Genomic DNA, 18,095 nt, shown 5'->3' on the forward strand with positions numbered 1-18,095 from the left:
AATGCATTATCCGCTTCTTTTTGTATATCCCTGAATTGGGTAAGGGTAGAGCACATAGATATGGGTCTACGTTATGTTTATTCATAATTATGACTAAATGAATCGAATTACTGGTGTGTGAATATTTAAAACTTGAATTCTTTATATTTCTTTGTTGTCTTGGCTGGGTCTGCTTGTTGACGCTTGCGTTTGAATTTCTGCTGAGCAACATGTTCCGCCAACATATCCGACAAGTCTTCCTTTTGTAAATGATTCTGTTGTTCGCGCATTTGCTGTTCGTACCGTTGAGCCATTGCATCATTATCCATATCTAATTCTGAAGGATCCAATGCCAATTCAACCGTACCTTCTCGGCCTGAAGCAACAGTTGTTCTCGCTGCTGTCTGTTTGACACCTCCTACATCGTAGACGTGTGTCGAACCCATCATCGATGCACCAATGCGGTCAGTACGTTTTTCAGGCAACACATGATACAAAACAGGCGTTTCATTGCTGAAGAGAGAAGGAATGCAATTTTATAGAAAAAACTGAGTCTACATAAATCTTGATACTTACTCTTCCATTTCCTGCTCAATTTTCTTTTTACGCAATTCAATATTTTCTGGTGTTTCCATTCCTGTCGGCACACTTGTTAGGCCAGATGGCGTAATCAAGCCTTCAGCCGGAGTTACTAATCCGCTCTCATCGGGTTGATTAGTCATATCTTCACCATCCTCTTCTTCTTCATCCGAAGACTCCTCCGATTCAGATTCTAATTCACCCCATTGATTGCGTTCAATGTCACCTTCATCTATGCCATTCTAAAATAAAACAAAACATTTCTGTGAACTTTGTATAGAAAAGTGGGTGCTGGTACTCACATCCATATCCACAATATTTGTTCCAAAAACATCTCCATATAAGGGTTTGCCGTTTTCATCCACAGGTGGTTTACCCCAACCACCAGCGTGGTAACCGAATGAACAGCCTTCGGGAATGGGGGCATTTAAACCAGGTATCTTTAGATTGGGATAAGATGGCGGAGGTCCATAACGCTGCTGAGCGATTAACCATGGCGGTGGAATTTTGTGGGCATTGGGGCCAACAGGCATACCCAGTGCTATACGCAATTCTTCAGACAAATCTCCTGGTTTCTTTTCTTTTAGGCGTGTCTCGAACTCCTTGCCTTCATAGTAAAGGTCGCCGTGTATAGTCATCTTGGGCTTTGTTTGCCACTTGAAAAAGGCATCGTGCAATTTCTGATAGTCAATGTCGATTTTGCCCATTTTTGGACGTACGCGTTCACGCATTTTGCTCTTCAAAGATTTGGCATCCTCTTTCTCTTGGAGCGATTCGCGCATTTCCATAATGCCTGTTTTCTTAATGAAGGCGGGCAGATCGAATGGTGGTTTTTCAATACCACGCTTTCCCTGCAGATATTTTCTTTTGAAACACCAATGTCTTGGCACTTGTACCGTATTGCGGTAGGCCTTGAGTTGTACTAATAGTTTGGGATCTCGGGCAGTGACATCATGCATTTCAACTACATCTGGTCTGGAGACAAGTTGTTTGAGTTCAGCCACACTGAGACGTGTAAGTTTCTTTAACTTTCGTTTTGACAACTTTTCCTTGTCTTCAATCTTATCTTCATCTGCATCCTCCTCTTCTTCTTCTGGAACTCGACTTAAGGGCTTTTTCTGATTGGAATTTGCTTCGGCAGTCTCAGCTGCTGCCTTCTCTTTTTCCGAAACCTTGGGTTTGTTTTCTAATTTGAAAATCTCAAATACCCTATAGAACTGACGATACATAGGTGCCAAATCGGCAATTGTTATTCTTTCCGGTACATACCTAAGGAAGAAAGAGTACAATATTACACCGCTCATTATATACTTGTGAAATAGTTTCTTACTCTATGGTAACATCTTCATTTGAGGCTTCGACATCATCAGTGTCATTGGTACTAGATTCAGCTTCTTTCCTTTTGTCGCTGTGTTTGGATTTGCTTTCCTTAGATTTTCCTTCTTTTTCTGAATTGTCTTCTTTCTGTTTCTCTGGATTGTCTTCGGCATCTTCTGCAACAGCCTCCCCCTCCTTAGATTTCTCTTCTACTCTAGCTTGCTCCTGTTGCCGTTTAAGTTGCTTGTTTAGCTTCTTGCGTCGTTTTTTCTTTTTGTTCTTCTCGACTTTACTAAGCTTTCCTGGTTTAGATGGCGCACTGCCATTTACAAGATTTTCGCCTTCATCGTCAGAGTCTTCTCCTGCATCGGCATAATCGTTACTTATGACACCCGAAGCATTGCCAGATGACTGAACAGTATTGTCGACATTAGAGAAATCTTCAGTATTTACATCAAACTCGGCTGCTCTCTGATCCTTTAGTGCTAACACATCTTCCAATGCTTTAGGTAAGACTACTTCAGGGCATTTAGTGTTCTCTTTGCCATCCTGATTTACACTTTCTCCATTGGAAGATCCATCTCCAGAATCAGAATTGCCATTTACTTCGCTTTGATTGATAACAGGAGGCGGTTGTTGTTGTTGCTGCTGCTGTTGAGGTGGTGGCGGAACTTGATTGGTATTTTGTTCTGCAGGCGGAGCTGTGTTGTGCCAAGGTTGTGGTGGAGGAATCTGCTGTATATTTGGTAAAAATGTAGGAGCAGGTGGCCTCATGCCTGGCGGCAACGGCATCAATGGCGGTGGTGGTGCTCCATTTCCGATAGGCGGCAAATTAGTACGCTAGAACAGGAATTGTATTAACGAAATGTCCACATGCAAATTGTTCGAGCAACTTACCTCTCCATAAGGATCTGACATATTTATTGAGAAACGAAGAACTTTTCCTATTTATAAATGCAGTTATTAACAACGTTTGCCGAAAAACCAATCCACTTTGTTGGCTGTGTCGTGATTACTTTTCCGACATGTAATTATTTGGTATTCGGTTATTCAACACATGCCGAATTAACTGAAAAATGTTCCATACGCAACCATAGCACATCTGAGGCAACTAACTTGATGTATTGTTAAAAAAAATTGTTTAACTTTCTACAAGGCTATTAAATCATATGTTGAGTTGAGTGTTATTTTAGAAAGTGTCAATTTTGATATGAAAATGTAATTTCAGTTAAATTTACCTAATGGTAGTTACGCTTCGGTAATGAAAATTATACGTGGTACGCCACGCTTGTCTATCTCTCACTTACTCACTATTCTCATAGATCCGAGCATTTGCTTATGACACAATCACGCACGTGGGAAAATGTAAACAAAAACAATTAGTTGTATATTAGTTGCTCTCTCGATGTAAACAATGTTTAAGTTTGACTTCAAAATTGAGTCGGAAACTGGTGACATTCCACTGGAGAATGGCGAAGTATCCACTGAATGTAAAGGGTACAACCATCTAAAATAAATCATGTTCATTTGAGTTGTAAAGTATTGGTTTTCATTGCAGAATAACGGTTGCTGAAGAATGTTCCAACAAAGATTGGTACAAATCGGAGGAAATAAAACCGACCGAAGATATCTTGGAAAACATCGACATTTGCAAATTAAACTCTTTGAGCAAAGACTACAAAAGCGTTGCCCTTCGCTATATGGTTTCGGGTTTTCTTCTGGAAGATATAAAGAATAACGAAGGTGACGAGGTCACCGATTTAAAGAAGGCCGAAGAAAATCATTCGGATCTTATACCGGCAGTGTATGAGGGTGGGGCAAAGATCTGGGAATGTACCGACGATCTGTTGATGTACTTTGCAGAAAACATTTCTACCTCGGAATGGAAAGATAAATATGTATTGGATTTAGGCTGTGGATCTGGACTTCTGGGCATTTATGCTTTCAACAACGGAGCAAAAGTTACTTTTCATGACTATGTATGTAGGCAGATAAAGTAATGCATTTTTTTAATTATATTGATTTCCCCTTTTCTCCAGAATAAGGATGTGCTTGAAAACATCACAATACCGAATGTGGTTTTAAATACATTGCAACAATCCGATGATGATGATGAGGACATTTATGATTTCGAGAAATTACTTGAGAAAACTCGTTATTTTTCAGGTGATTGGGAAAAGTGGTGCAGTTCGCAAATATGTGACAAATTATATGATATTATTGTTACCTCCGAAACTATATATAATCCAGACAATCAACAGAAGTTGCTTAACTGCCTGCATGATAAACTAAAAGTGGACGGAAAAGTTTATGTAGCTGCAAAAACCTATTACTTCGGAGTGGGCGGAGGATTACGCCAATTTGAGCAATTAATCGAAAAGGACAAACGATTTACATTCAAATCGTTGTGGTTATCCACAGAAGGTGTTAATAGGGAAATACTAGAATTAAGAAAGAAATGACAATTGTATTTGATGCTATAATCATAAAACATAGTGTACATATTTTATTATTTAGTTTATTGTACAATGGAATTGTTTTATGAAAATAAAAAATGATTTTACAATATGTAACTGCTGTTAGTTTCATCCATAACAAAGTAATTACTTCCAACGATAAATCATTTCAATTAAACCGTAAATTTTATAATTAGAAAATAACTATTATTTAGCAGTTGGTGTATTCGTACAATTTAAAATTGCATTTTGGTGATACAGAATTGTTTTTTATTCTGTGCAACGAGGTTTTTGTGATAACATAGATTTGTGCTAAGTCTGAAAAGTGAGTTTTTCAGCAGAAGCTCTCAATGTATGGAAGTTTCTTTAATCTTACGTGCCATGCTAAGTACATTTTTGCTTATAACTTTGGTTTGGATTGGCCGATGATTACCAACATTTCAGGGAATTTAAATTAAGGACCGTAGTATCTAAAAATGTAAAGAACTTTAAAACATGCTAAATCGACTTAGCATACTATGGTTCGGAGACGTCGATATGTGTAGTTGCAACGTAAATAAAACTTTGTATACCGAGCGTCAACTATATATGGTAAGTGCACCAGTAGCAGGAACTTTAAGTTAAACAAAAAATATATATTTAATCGATTTTTCTGATATTTGCATTAATAAATGATTTTTATAGGACGAGTCTTCCAGTGTTTTATTGACAAATTTATATAAAATAATTGTATTTATTAAAATATTACAATTGTAAAACATGAAGTCGACTTTGGGAACCTGTTATCGAATTCTCGGAATTTGCTAAATTACGCATTTCAGAGATTAAAGGGATTTAAGATTAAAACCATTTCCTCTATTATGTGAAACCACTTTTTTAATAAATTAATCGGTATTAGGACACTTATTTAAAATTATTTCCAAAATGATCGAAAAGGTGCTTATTATTCACATATATACCGACTATCGGAAAACCTGTATGCTCTTGTAAATAATATATAATTTTAATATAGTTACAAATCTTTTAAAATCGACATGTCCACTATTTATTTATTAAGAAACATGAATAATCGCTAGTGTTGAAATCTCCACTTTTTTAATAAATTAATCGGTATTAGGACACTTATTTTAAATTGTTTCAAAAATGATCGAAAAGGTGCTTATTATTCACCTATATACCGACTATCGGAAAACTGTATGCTCTTGTGAATAATATATAATTTTAATATAGTTACAAGTCTTTTAAAATCGACATGCCCACTATTTTTTTATTAAGAAACATGAATTATCGCTAGTGTTGAAACCCCTCTTTGACAAAATGCAAAATTTTGCTGAAAATATGTAATGTTAGCTCAATTAAATTTTACACAGAGATTAGTTGCAATATTATTGAAGATTATTCAAGGTATTTTTGGTTATATGATTCTATAGTTATTTGAATTTATATACAACAGATGACGGCTATAGGTACATGCCGACATTGGGAGCACGTACCCAAAAAACTTTTTATTTATATAAACAAATTATTCTATACACAGTTTTGTCTTGTTTTCAGAGTTTAAAACAAGAAAATATTTTCAATAAAACTCTAAAATAGTAATGGGTGATCTTATTGCTATTTTCCGAACCATATATTCAACGAAAATAAAAATACAACTATACGATTCAAAATAAAATGAATTTTTGGAAGGAAATACATAAATATAATGCTCGTTAAAAAATAACTTTGCTTAAAGTAAATTATTTTTTATATTATTAATTCGATTCGATATAACCAAGTTACTTATCCTGAAAACAACAAACATTGGTATAGAATGTTACACGAACGTAGCCTTTTCCTTCAATGTAAAAATTGCAATACAAGTTTCTTTAAAAAAAAAATCAAAACTCATTCACCAAATAATTAGTGTCGTAAACATGCAACACAACACAACTAACCTACGACAACAATTGATGTGATGTGTCGCAGCAGTAAGAAAGCGTAACTATCTTAAGATGTTACGAACCACTGCATTTTGGGTTGGGTGGATGAGTGAATGGATATATAGATAGATAAATTATGTATATGGTGTAATGTCGAAGTCATTATTGTCGTGATTAAAAGCTACCATATATGAGTCGCTCAGTGCACACATCGTTTAACTCCCTAAAACGATAACATAAGAAAAGCGTCGATGAAATTTGTGTTGTTTTCAAAATTCCTTTATAATATCAATTCACCTTTATAACGTAGAAAGCATAGAGATGGTAATATTTAGGTAAAATAATAGGGAAGAAGAATATTATAAATATAAAAAGCTACAACAATATCAAGGTATTTTAAATATAAATTTAAGGTTTTTCAAAAAGTGAAGTGTACGCTGAATGCCTCATATACAAATATGTATAAATAAACACACAAATAAGGGTGTTTGTTACTCTATATCGGTCTATGTTTTGGGCATAATCTCCATATTAATATCCCGACCAAATTGCTGTACATTTTCCTACCAAAAGCTGATGTTTGGTATTCCACATTCCAATCGATGTACTGGTTTTAGAACTTATGTTTTTTGAACCAAATCCGTTTCAGGAAGTTTGGAGTCGATTTACAAATGTCCGTCCGTCTAGTCTGTCCGACTAACTCTCGAAGGTACTAACCGATTACATCCAAACTTTTTACATCGTAATATTTTTCCAAACTTAAATCATGTTTGAAAATGGCCATCGGTCCACTCCTCACACAATGGTCAAAATATTGCTTAAAATTAATTTCATAATATCATGAAAACGGCTTATCCGATTGGAACAACACTTTTCACAGCCTAATATTTTAACAACGCCTTTATAATATTGGAAGATGGGACTTATCGGTCCACTTCTTTTAGTATCTTCTCGCAAGGGGAAATATTTTTAAAAACATTTAAATCTCATATGCAGGGTATATCGTATTTCATCGAAACTTTAAACATCATAATTTGTAAATCTTATGCCATGTACAGACGAGCGTTGTTCGCTCTCTCATTCGTTGTTCGACTCTTAATTATGAAGTAATTACTTAGTTCCCCATACAAAATTGTCTGAGCGAACACCTACTTTTGTACAAAAATTCTCCAATTTTTTAAATTTGACATTTGAGGTGAGAAAATATAAAAATGTATTGAAAACAACAATATTTTCAGGAAAAATGGAAAACATGAATTGAAAGTAAAGAGATAGGGGTTGATATTATAGTCAGGAGAAAAAGAATTATTTTTTCTATGTAGATCCATATGTGATTCACGCAAATATGTTACAATTTTGGTGTAAAAAAGAAACAAAAAGTTTGAAATAAAAAAACTCTGATGACTGAATTAAGAATAGTGTTGTATGAACGTGTTAATTCGTGTACGTAATACTGAGAGCGAACTACGTTGTTCGAATGCCCGTCTGAACATGGCATTACATAGATCTAGTTTGATCAAGTATTTGCAGGTACGACTGTAAAATATTGACATAATATAAATTTCGATTAATAATATTATAGTGCGTTTACATTTAACCGGATTTCGTTAACCCAGTGGGTTTCAATTGTCTATTCCTTTGCATATACGTCAAATAAATCCTCATAAAGTAGGTTAACCCGGTAAAAGTTTTAATGTACAAGGAGTTTTAGTCTATTTGCCTTCTACCTTCAATTCGATTTACTTCTGGTCTGTTCCCGTACTGCAAGAATCTACTACCTTTTACTACGGTAACGAATTTTCCTTTATGATATCGAAGAAAATAGTAAAATCTAGTAGATTCTTGCAACAATTATTATTAAAAAACTCATCCAACTTTTGATATTCTTACAAAGAGCAAACTTTATATTCAATTGTACACAAAAAATATATCAATTTCGGGAATTCAGAATTAACTCTTATTAGAAGAGAAGATAATTGCCAGAACATTTATATGCTTACTTAGGATCAATAATTTGGACAAAAACATAATTTAGGGACAATATTACGTAATATAATCTGACCTTTAAAACCCGACAATGGGTCATAAATTCATGATCCTTCACCAGTTATGGCTTCCTCCAGCCGATATAGAGACTAAGTTCGATATTAAAAAATTAGAAAAATTGAGAAAAAATCTATGCATATTCAATTAATACGTTCAAATGGATCGGATCCCTTATTATGTGAAAAAGTGTATGAAATATTAAAAGTTGTTAAAATTATATATCACTTCCTTTTCATTTTTTTGGTCGAATGTTGAGTAAATTCTGGTCGAATGTTGCACTGTCTGTATTACTTCGCTGGCAACATTCCATCTGGAAAGCACCCAAACATCACTCAGGGCTCTCTCCACATGGTGTTTGTTGCTGATGTTGTGTGGCACGCATGACTGGTCGAAATGAAGATGTAAAACGAGGCACACAGACGTTGCCTTGACTTGGACGATGATAATTCAGTTCGTTTCGATTAGCCATTGCCGATGGTTGGGTGTTCAAAGCCGTCGTTACTGAGCGTTCCCTAAAAATCATAACTTAAATACATATCTCACAGAATATCATACATACATATATAAAGATGAAGAAGAAGCTAGCATGTAAAACATGCTACAGATAAAAAGAGAATAGGCAAAATAAAAAACCAACAACATTAAGAACAAAAAAAAAAAAAAAGCAATCAAGCATATCATCGTAATCGTCATCATCATTCATAAAAAAAAACATATCGACGAATACGCGTGCAACACAAAAATACCAGTTAACTAAAAAACAAAATAGAGAATAAATTAAAGTGCGAAACGGAATAGTAAATCGGAAAAAGGAAAACGGATACGCTTGAAAAATTCTAAAACGGATTTGGCATAAATTATACGAAAAATTGCGTAAAACCTGAAAACATTAAAAAGAAGAAGAAAAATGAAAAACGGTTGTGCGGTGGTGATGGAATACGACGGTGTGCAAGTGCCCATTGCCTTGTGTCGGTGTGGGCCTACGCGAATGTGAGATGCACCGAAGTAGAATGGCATTCGACAAAGAAAGAAGTTGTTGGCAATATTAATTACCGTAACCAGACCAATTAAATGAAAAACAAAATGCTTCTGCAACAACAAAAAATTATATTAACAAAAAATAAATAGCAACAGCAAAAATAAGAAAAAATATGATTAATGGCGAAAATTTATTATGAAAATAAATCCCCAAACAAAAAGAAGAAAAATAGAAATGCAAAACAAACCAAAAGTAAAAAGTTGTTAAGGCAACATAACCTAAAAAAAGATCTCATTTTTAAAATATGCTCAAAGTTATAAAGTAATTAAGAAAATATTCACAAATTAAGTGTAGTTTAGTCCCATGACAGAATGTGTACCCAAACAAAAACCGTAAAGTCACAACACCAAGTTATATAATTTCTTCGAAGAAGAAGATGTGCTTTCGAATCCATTAAAACGAAACAAACTTCCCAAATAAAAATAATCATCTGGTGCTTGTTGTGTAACAAAATTAGGGAAACGGAAACACGGGTTGCGTCCCAGCCCCCACAAAATAAGGATAACAGGATACCAGTGCTTGCTAACGAACCCTTTTCAGTTTCGTTCGTTCGTTGGTTTGATGTCAATAGTCATTAAGGAAACGTACAAACATGACACAACATTGGAAGATGACATTTCTAATCCATTTGCTTGTCCTGCATTTAACATCTATGGTGTTCGGGGGGGTTTCCTCCCGTTCTTCGTCCTCATCATTAACGTCACACTATGGACGTGCTCAAAAAATGAAACATTATGCCGGTTCCGGTTCATCGTATCATTTCACCAAAGCATTGGCTTCGTCATCAGCGGCCGGGTCTTCCTATTCTTCTGCTTCCGCATCATCTCATCCCACCGATATGTCGCATCATCATCAGCAGCATCGTCATTATGGCTCAAGTTCGCGCCATATAGCTGCCCGTAAGCAGCAACCTTCAGATAATATGGCAGTCAGTAGCAGTTTATCATTTATGGAGAGTCCCACATTATCTGAGGAATACGAAGAGCAATTTCCCCAACCCAATGCGCCAGACAACACGGTCATTGTCAATCACCAACAGATGAGCACCTGCCAAACTGTGTGCGCCTGTAAATGGAAAGGTGGCAAACAGACGGTGGAGTGCATCGATCGTCAATTGAAACAAATACCCAGTAACATTGATCCGTCCACTCAGGTCCTGGATATGTCAGGCAATCGCCTGCAGACCTTGCTCAACGAACAATTCGTGCGCATGAATCTCCTCAACTTGCAAAAATTGTATCTCCGTAATTGCCGCATCGAACACATTGAGCCGCAGACGTTTAAGGGACTCACAAATCTGGTCGAACTAGACCTGTCTCAAAACCTCCTCTTCAATGTACCATCAATGGCACTGAGTTATATTTCCTCGCTGAGAGATCTGACCATAGCCTCGAATCGCATACAGAAGATTGAGTCGAACGCATTTGTGGATACTCCGGCATTGCATAAATTAGATTTGTCGCACTGCGACATACAGACCATAGCCCCCCAGGCCTTCGAGGGTTTGGAGGGCCTCACCCTGTTGCGTTTAAATGGAAACAAGTTGAGCGAACTGGTACCGAAGACCATAGAGACCTTGAGTCGTTTGCATGGCATCGAACTGCACGATAATCCTTGGATGTGTGATTGTCGTTTGCGTGATGCCAAGCTGTGGCTAATGCAAAAGAATATTCCATACCCAGTGGCACCTGTGTGTGGAGGAGGCCCGGAGCGCGTGTTGGATCAATCCTTTGCCGACCTAAGTATAGACGACTTTGCCTGTAAACCTGAAATTTTACCATCATCTCATTATGTTGAGGCCACAATGGGTGAGAACGCCTCCATTCTTTGTCGCGCCAAAGCCATACCGGCCCCTGTTGTGAACTGGTACTGGAATGGACGCCTCTTAAGCAATAACACAGCGTTCAGTTCGCATCAAAGACTTCACATTCTGGAACATGGCGGATTTGAGAAGACATCCCGCCTGGTAATGACCAATGCCCAAGAAATAGATTCGAGTGAATTTTATTGTGTGGCTGAAAATCGTGCCGGTTCTTCAGAGGCCAATTTCACATTACACGTTCGTATGCGAGCAGCTGGAATGGCATCACTGGGCAGTGGCCAGATTGTGGGTCTGAGTGCAGCTCTGGTTATATTGATAATATTTGTCCTTATATTTGTTATGTTCTTGATGATGCGACTGAAGCGCGAACCCTACAGTGTCTCGAAAACTCCCAATAATATGGAGGTGATAACTAGCATCAACCAGCAAAACATGATCGGCAACAAAACACAAGCGAATGGCGTAAATGGTACCATGGGCTCGGGCAATGGAAACAGTGGTGAAGCCAAAATTATAACCGACGAAATGGACCCTAGCGAAAAGGACTCGGCTTCAACACAAAGTGCCAATCCACTACAGAAGCCACCACGACTGACTGACATGAGCTATTCCACAAATGGCAGTGTTCTGTCTACGGCACCCTGCTTCATTTCGCCCACCGCGTCGGCCGGCAACAATCCAGACCTTATCAACGATACCAAACGTTTTGAGGGTGATGAGTTCACCGATCTGAAAATTCCTCCAATTTTGACCAAAGCTCTGAACTCGGAACTAGCAGGCCTCAGCACTAATGGAGAATACAAAAGAGCTGGTGGCTGTGATTCCCTCTATCCATCTGGATTGTGGGAAGACATAAGCGCGGCTGCATGCACCACGTCATCGGCAGATGATCTGTTTTTAAGACGATATTCGGACAAAACACCCATTATGGATAGTACTCAGTTATACGATTTACACGAAAGCGGCAGCAGTGCGGATAATTTCAGTAAAACCTTTCCACGCACCTCCTTCAACCATACGTTCCCCTCGAACGATGGCAGTTGTCAAATGAACACTGAATCCACTGCATCAACTACAACGACGAACCTCTCAAACTCCGGTTCAGGAATCATGGGCGGAATGGGAGGCTATCCAAATGATTATGGACTGCCGGTAGTGCCCGGTGCTGAACTGCAGCTGCAGCATCATTTACAAATGAATCCACTGCAAAAACAATTGATGGGCGGAACATTGGGTCGCCCAGGTGCTAGCAATCCATTGTGTCGAGCGACGCTAACCTCAAGTAGTTATACTGGAACCACGAGCACAAGTAGTCCACCATTCACCAGCCGGACACTGCCACGTCAGAGACCTCACAACACAAGCCTGGATGCTGCAAGTTCCCGAACGTCTCCCATACACAATAATATAACAACAAATCACAACAATACATCGGTCAATGCCAAAACGATACGTGTCTGGCAAAAGGGTGGTGTTCCTGTTCTTCCTCCAGTCACAGCAATAAAACGAGCGCTGATTAGCACAACAAGTCGAAATTCGCCGGACGAAGGTTATCAAGAAGGTTGCGGAACTGATGTGTAAGCAGAGCACCAAACTTTCCGAAACTCTCAACCCCAGCTTTGTTCTTCAAATTGATAGAGGGGTGCTGCCTCTGACAGCATCTCAAATGCGCCTGACTGAATTTTAGTTGCATCCCGGCCGCCTGTGCCAGTACATGTTTTTGGTCAAAGCAATAATTGTAAAAATCCTTAGGCATAAGTCAGAATATGTGGACTGATATATGGGACACCAAAAACAAAAAACAACAACAACAAAAAATAGAGGAAACAATTAAACTCTCAAAACCCTAGCCCCCAAAAAAATGTGTAAAGATATGCAACATGTTGCGTATTAACAGGAATGTGATAGTGTATGCGTAAATAGATAATAATTTTGTAAAGAAATAATTAAATTAATTTCAATGAAAATGGAAAAATATACGAAATTAAATTAGTTTATGTAAAAAAGATAACACAATTTCCCAAGACCCCTATGGGGGGTGAAAGTAAAAATATGTTGTGAGCATTTCAAATAGCAGCAATCAACAATGTGATTTTAAACTTTTAAATACCAGGATATTCACTGAGAACAATCAATAACTGTAAATAATCGATTGTCACTGTGTGGAGCAAGGAATATTTGACACAACTGCATGGAGTATTTCCGATTTTTTGGGTAAAACTAATAATAATTATTATTATATATCGCTGACAAATGTTACTTTACATCACTCTGCTATGCCGCAGGAGCCGAAACTATAAATTTAACTGTTTTTGCTTTATAATTCGCAGGTTGAATTTCTAGCCATTTTTGGCTAACCTTTTTTCTATGTCATTGTAGCACTTGTACGCAAATGGTGGTTATTCCTGACATCTATAAAGAATGACCAAAAATGTATATATTAATTAATTATTATTTATGGCCAATTAATTGCCATTGATGATATTATATGACGTGGTTATTCTTGTGAAATTGCCAAAACAATTATTTCGGAATGTTAACACATTGTTGTGTTGAAATTGTTCTGTTATTGCTGTAGAAGTTGTTAATATTTATGCGCCAAATAATTTGTTTTTATTTCACTATCGATAATAAGGTCGTACAATTATGACACAATCGACATCGACATTAACAAACAACTGCACACACTGTTTATTGATTCGAAAATAAATACTGCTATTTATAAAGTAATTGTTGATTTGATTTTAAATGTTGAAGATGTTAAGTCTTTGTAATTCTATATGTGATATAATATGCAATTATATTCACAATGGTTTTGTAAATAACATTTAAGTCAGATGACTGCCAATCTTGACTATACCGTTTTCATATGTTTTTCCAAGAATTTCAATTGCAATTCATTTGTAATTCGGAAACTCAATTTGTAATTCTTAACATTCAGTTGTAATTCGAAAATGTAATTGGTAATTCACAACTTTTCATTTGTAATTTCAAACTTTTCATATGAAAATCAAATTGCATTTGAAATTAAAAAAAAATCATTTGTAATTGGTATATTAACATTGGAAGAGAGTTTCATTTGAAATTCAAAGAAATCCGTTTAAAATTTAAAGAATTCAAATTGAAATTTATAACATTTCACTATTTCAGTTGTAATTCTTAACAATTCATTTCAAATTCATACATATTCTGTGTGTGTTACCAATATTATTTTAAATATTCTGAATAACAAATGAAATGTTATATATTTCAAATGGAATTATTTGAATTTCAAATGGAATTTAATTAATTTCAAATTAAATTTTATGAATTTCAAATGCAATCCTTGGAATTTTAAATGGAATTCTATGAATTTCAAATGGAATTCTATGAGATTCGAAAGGTATTCTATGAATTACAAATGAAATTCTCGAATTACAACTGATATGTTTTGAATTCCAAAATCAAGTTCTCAAATTGCAAATTATATGTTGTGAATTACAAATGGAATTCTCGAATTACATATGATATGTTTGGAATAACATGGGAAAAAGGCGTAGAAGAATGGGAAAATGTAATGGTTTGTTGTTCCGTACAAGCATTTCATTTTAATTTCCAAAATGTGGTATTTATATTTATACACAAATCAATGTTGACAGTTCGCTAGTTAATTAAAACAATTGTAGAATGCGCTGTGGATGATTAATTAAAAAAATTAATATTAATTTTGTTTGGGATACCAATTGTATTAATTCCAACTTGTGGTTATTATGACACATGATTGCAAATTCATATTACTTAAAAACTCTGGTTATTTAAATACGTCAAGGCGTTACAACAACAAACTGGGATTAATCCTGACTATTTCGAATAAAAACAAAATGTGTATTCATTATAATATGTCTACAATTTCAAATTCCTATTAATATCAATAGCTTATTAATTGGATGTAAAATATCATCGCTGTTTATGATGGCAAAAGTATTTTAAACATATAATTATAATTCTGAAAATTTTGTAAATTTAAAAAATCTGCAAGTGAAGCTCTTCAAGAGTGATGTAAAGTATTTTAAAATACATAATAACAATTAATTTTACAAACAGTGTATTACAGTTATATAGACCAATAAAAAACGACTTAAATTCTGTAATGTGTTTGATATTGAACTTTTAAATTTGAATTAATATTAATTATTATAAACATTTAAACAAAAAGAAAAAAAAAACGAAAATATACTTTCCTTGTTCCACCATAAACCATTCAAATTTAATTATTTTATGGATTTTGAAAAACATCAATGCAATTTGTACTTGGCATGTTGTTGTACAATAACATAAATTGCTGCTATTTGGATGCAACCAACCAACTGTAAATTTATTATTAGACGTAAGTTTCCTATACTAGACCATAAAACAATAATTGCACATAATTATTAAAACAAAAATATATATACATAAATGAAATTTAATTATAAGATTGAATGTACATATTTCATCTTCCAGTGCTAAATGAAAATAAAACAGAAAAAATGAAAACAATAAATACATTTACAAGAAACAAACGAAAGTTGCCTCTAAATAAATGAAGGAGTAAGAGAAAATAGCATAACTTTTGAGTTTCACATTTTGTTTTGTTTAATTTATATTGCAAAGGCAAAAAAAGCGTTGTGTTTTGCGTAAAAGACATGAACGCAAAACATACATACATATCTGCAAAAAAGAAAGAGAAACATTTTTACGGTTCCTTAAGTTTAATTTCTTTTATTTAATGTTGTGTTAAATACACTTACATGTATAGACCCCTCCCCTCACCCCCTTCATTTAACAGTCGCTCTCCTACATTATTACCATCACAACCGCCATCATTAGTATCGCAATTATTAACAGTATCATTTCAACATCATCCTCATCATACTCATATGAACACGTATATTAGGGTAATCCTTTTTTCATACAAAATACATCTTGACTACGATGTGACAAAGTTTGTTTTCTGGCAAAAACAAATGATTTGCCGAAGTTGAAAAAAGAACTTAAAATATGTTTTACATTTTTGATATCTCATTTTAAAATATATATCCCAGAGAACGTGCGTTACCATTGCCAATGTGGGATTCATATTGCATAAATATTTATATTATTTTTTCGCAATTTCTTTTTCTGTAAATTGCATAAAAAGTACGAAAATAGAACTCAAAGTCGTGATCATTATTTGCTATAGTATATACCCTACAATCATAGAATGGAGGATATTGAAGTTTTTTTTTTTTATAACATTATGTAATACTTGTTTAGAATAATATAGGGTCAGACAGGGATGATATCAGGGTTTATATACTAAAAGTATATACAGGATATACATTTGGTCGACAGTTTTATCACCTTCTATATATGTATGTACTATAAATAGTAAACATGGATTCAAAATTGCAAAAATTATTTATTGAGCTGTATCTAGGGGAACCCCTACGGTCATGCAAAGGGTCTCCCATAATTTTCCAATGGTTTATAATATGCAATATTGGGTAATCTAAATTATTTCACAATCTCTTAAAAAACTAAATTTTTAATAGTGAAGAAAGTTAATGTTTGTGTTTTTTTTTTGTTAAACTAATTTCCATTTTACGCTAAATTGGTTTCATTCAGCGACAAACTATTATGTTTTTGGTTCAATTAGTTCAACTAACCGAAAGTACATAACTTTTTTGCGAAATAATTTTCACTTTTTTTGTTATTGTTGGTGAATGGATTTACAATGGAGCTTACTGTTATCTGTTGAATAGCTTCTGGAGTCTTCTTTGCGAAGAAACAGAGACAACATGCTTTTGGTTTGATGTACAACAATCTTAGATTACAACTGCCGTAAGCCAAGCATGCCATTGTAGAAATGTTGCTTCGTTTTGTGGCAACAGATATCTGGCTGCTTGTATAACTCTCTTCTTAAACGCCCGTGCCAAAGAGATAATGATGTCGAAGACAACGTTGGCTGTTGTTGTTGATGATGATTGTGGTGATGACGACGAAGATGAGTGCGACGATGTTGTTGGTGGTGAATTAAACGCTTTTCAAGTTTATCAAACCGTAAACACATCGTAATTTGGCTTAATTTGTTGCCCAAGGTATGTGAAAGTTATTTCAGCAACTCACAACTGCAAGGCACACACCAACAACAACAGCAATAGCGAACCTCACAAGAACAAAAATCCAGTCGTTTATTTTTGGTAGTTAGTGTTGTTGTCAGGATAAATGCAATGTTAGAAGTTAGAGGGTGGGACGCTCTTTACAAAAGTATTTCTTCGTCCATGTTTATTTCGTTCTGTTGTCCATGTTTAACTGCCAGACAATACAAAGGACACGGCAATGCCTAATTTGCTCTGCAAGGCTTTTGATCTTTGTATCCTAAGGATATGCGAGTTTTTTGAGTGTGTAGGTGTGCGTATTTAGGCAATTCCTTTGAAATATAAACAACGGACGTTATCAAAGGTGTATTAAGGCTATCGATTTTACAAAAGACATGCTGGCTGACCTCATTTCGAAAACTGTCTTTAACATTTTAAATAAAGATAGACGGAAAGTTTTTTGTTCAAACGATTCGGTTTTTGTTTTTTTTTGCAAATCTTTGAAACATTTTCCATAGCCCAAAGACATACACTGACGATTGCATGCAAACACCAATTTGTTCGTTTATCAAATTATTGGCTGTGTCACAAATGTCCTTTACAAATTGTTGAAAATTATAATCAGATATGAAATTTCCTGTGGCCTGTCGTTGTCGTCCATGCCATTTGGCCATTTCGAATTTAGTTTTCAAAATAACTGCCACTAAATTCATGACCATATTTATTTTTCCATTGTCTAATCTCAGGCAATTAATCTCATGGTTGATGCATTTTCTGAAAAAATACAACAAACGAAAATTGCTCAAAATGTAACAACAACACCAATAACAAAAACAA

The 18,095-nt window shown here is 35.2% G+C and overlaps 3 protein-coding genes across 3 annotated transcripts; 2 read left to right on the forward strand and 1 right to left on the reverse strand.

The window, feature by feature from the left end:
- Positions 1-125: 125 nt before the first annotated feature.
- LOC133333324 (splicing factor 3B subunit 2) lies at positions 126-2,834 on the reverse strand. The gene is made up of 5 exons (XM_061541639.1): positions 2,773-2,834; positions 1,889-2,715; positions 861-1,827; positions 556-800; positions 126-492 (listed from the first exon to the last, which is right to left on the reverse strand). The coding sequence occupies exons 1-5, from the start codon at positions 2,791-2,793 to the stop codon at positions 126-128; spliced, it is 2,427 nt and encodes an 808-aa protein (XP_061397623.1). The 5' UTR covers positions 2,794-2,834.
- A 455-nt stretch (positions 2,835-3,289) lies between these two features.
- LOC133333322 (histidine protein methyltransferase 1 homolog) lies at positions 3,290-4,337 on the forward strand. Its single transcript, XM_061541637.1, has 3 exons — positions 3,290-3,372; positions 3,434-3,854; positions 3,915-4,337. The coding sequence occupies exons 1-3, from the start codon at positions 3,290-3,292 to the stop codon at positions 4,335-4,337; spliced, it is 927 nt and encodes a 308-aa protein (XP_061397621.1).
- Positions 4,338-9,930: 5,593 nt separating this feature from the next.
- On the forward strand, positions 9,931-12,741 carry LOC133333323 (uncharacterized). The gene has a single exon (XM_061541638.1). The coding sequence runs from the start codon at positions 9,931-9,933 to the stop codon at positions 12,739-12,741; it is 2,811 nt and encodes a 936-aa protein (XP_061397622.1).
- Positions 12,742-18,095: the final 5,354 nt, after the last annotated feature.

Source organism: Musca vetustissima, unplaced genomic scaffold (genome assembly GCF_032173495.1).
Source record: "Musca vetustissima isolate MV318-11 ecotype Yass unplaced genomic scaffold, APGP_CSIRO_Mvet_v1 utg13749, whole genome shotgun sequence".
NCBI lineage: Eukaryota > Metazoa > Arthropoda > Insecta > Diptera > Muscidae > Musca > Musca vetustissima.

Bases quoted from the DNA above. Each gene is read 5' to 3' on its own strand.
- LOC133333324 (XM_061541639.1), bottom strand. From the start codon at position 2,793: ATGTCAGATCCTTATGGAGAG. The intron at 2,716-2,772 runs GTAAGTTGCTCG...TTCCTGTTCTAG, and splicing joins TGTCAGATCCTTATGGAGAG to CGTACTAATTTGCCGCCTAT. The intron at 801-860 runs GTGAGTACCAGC...GTTTTATTTTAG, and splicing joins CAAATATTGTGGATATGGAT to AATGGCATAGATGAAGGTGA.
- LOC133333322 (XM_061541637.1), top strand. From the start codon at position 3,290: ATGTTTAAGTTTGACTTCAAAATTGAGTCGGAAACTGGTGACATTCCA. The intron at 3,373-3,433 runs GTACAACCATCT...TTTTCATTGCAG, and splicing joins GTATCCACTGAATGTAAAGG to AATAACGGTTGCTGAAGAAT. The intron at 3,855-3,914 runs GTATGTAGGCAG...CCTTTTCTCCAG, and splicing joins AAGTTACTTTTCATGACTAT to AATAAGGATGTGCTTGAAAA.
- LOC133333323 (XM_061541638.1), top strand. From the start codon at position 9,931: ATGACACAACATTGGAAGATGACATTTCTAATCCATTTGCTTGTCCTG.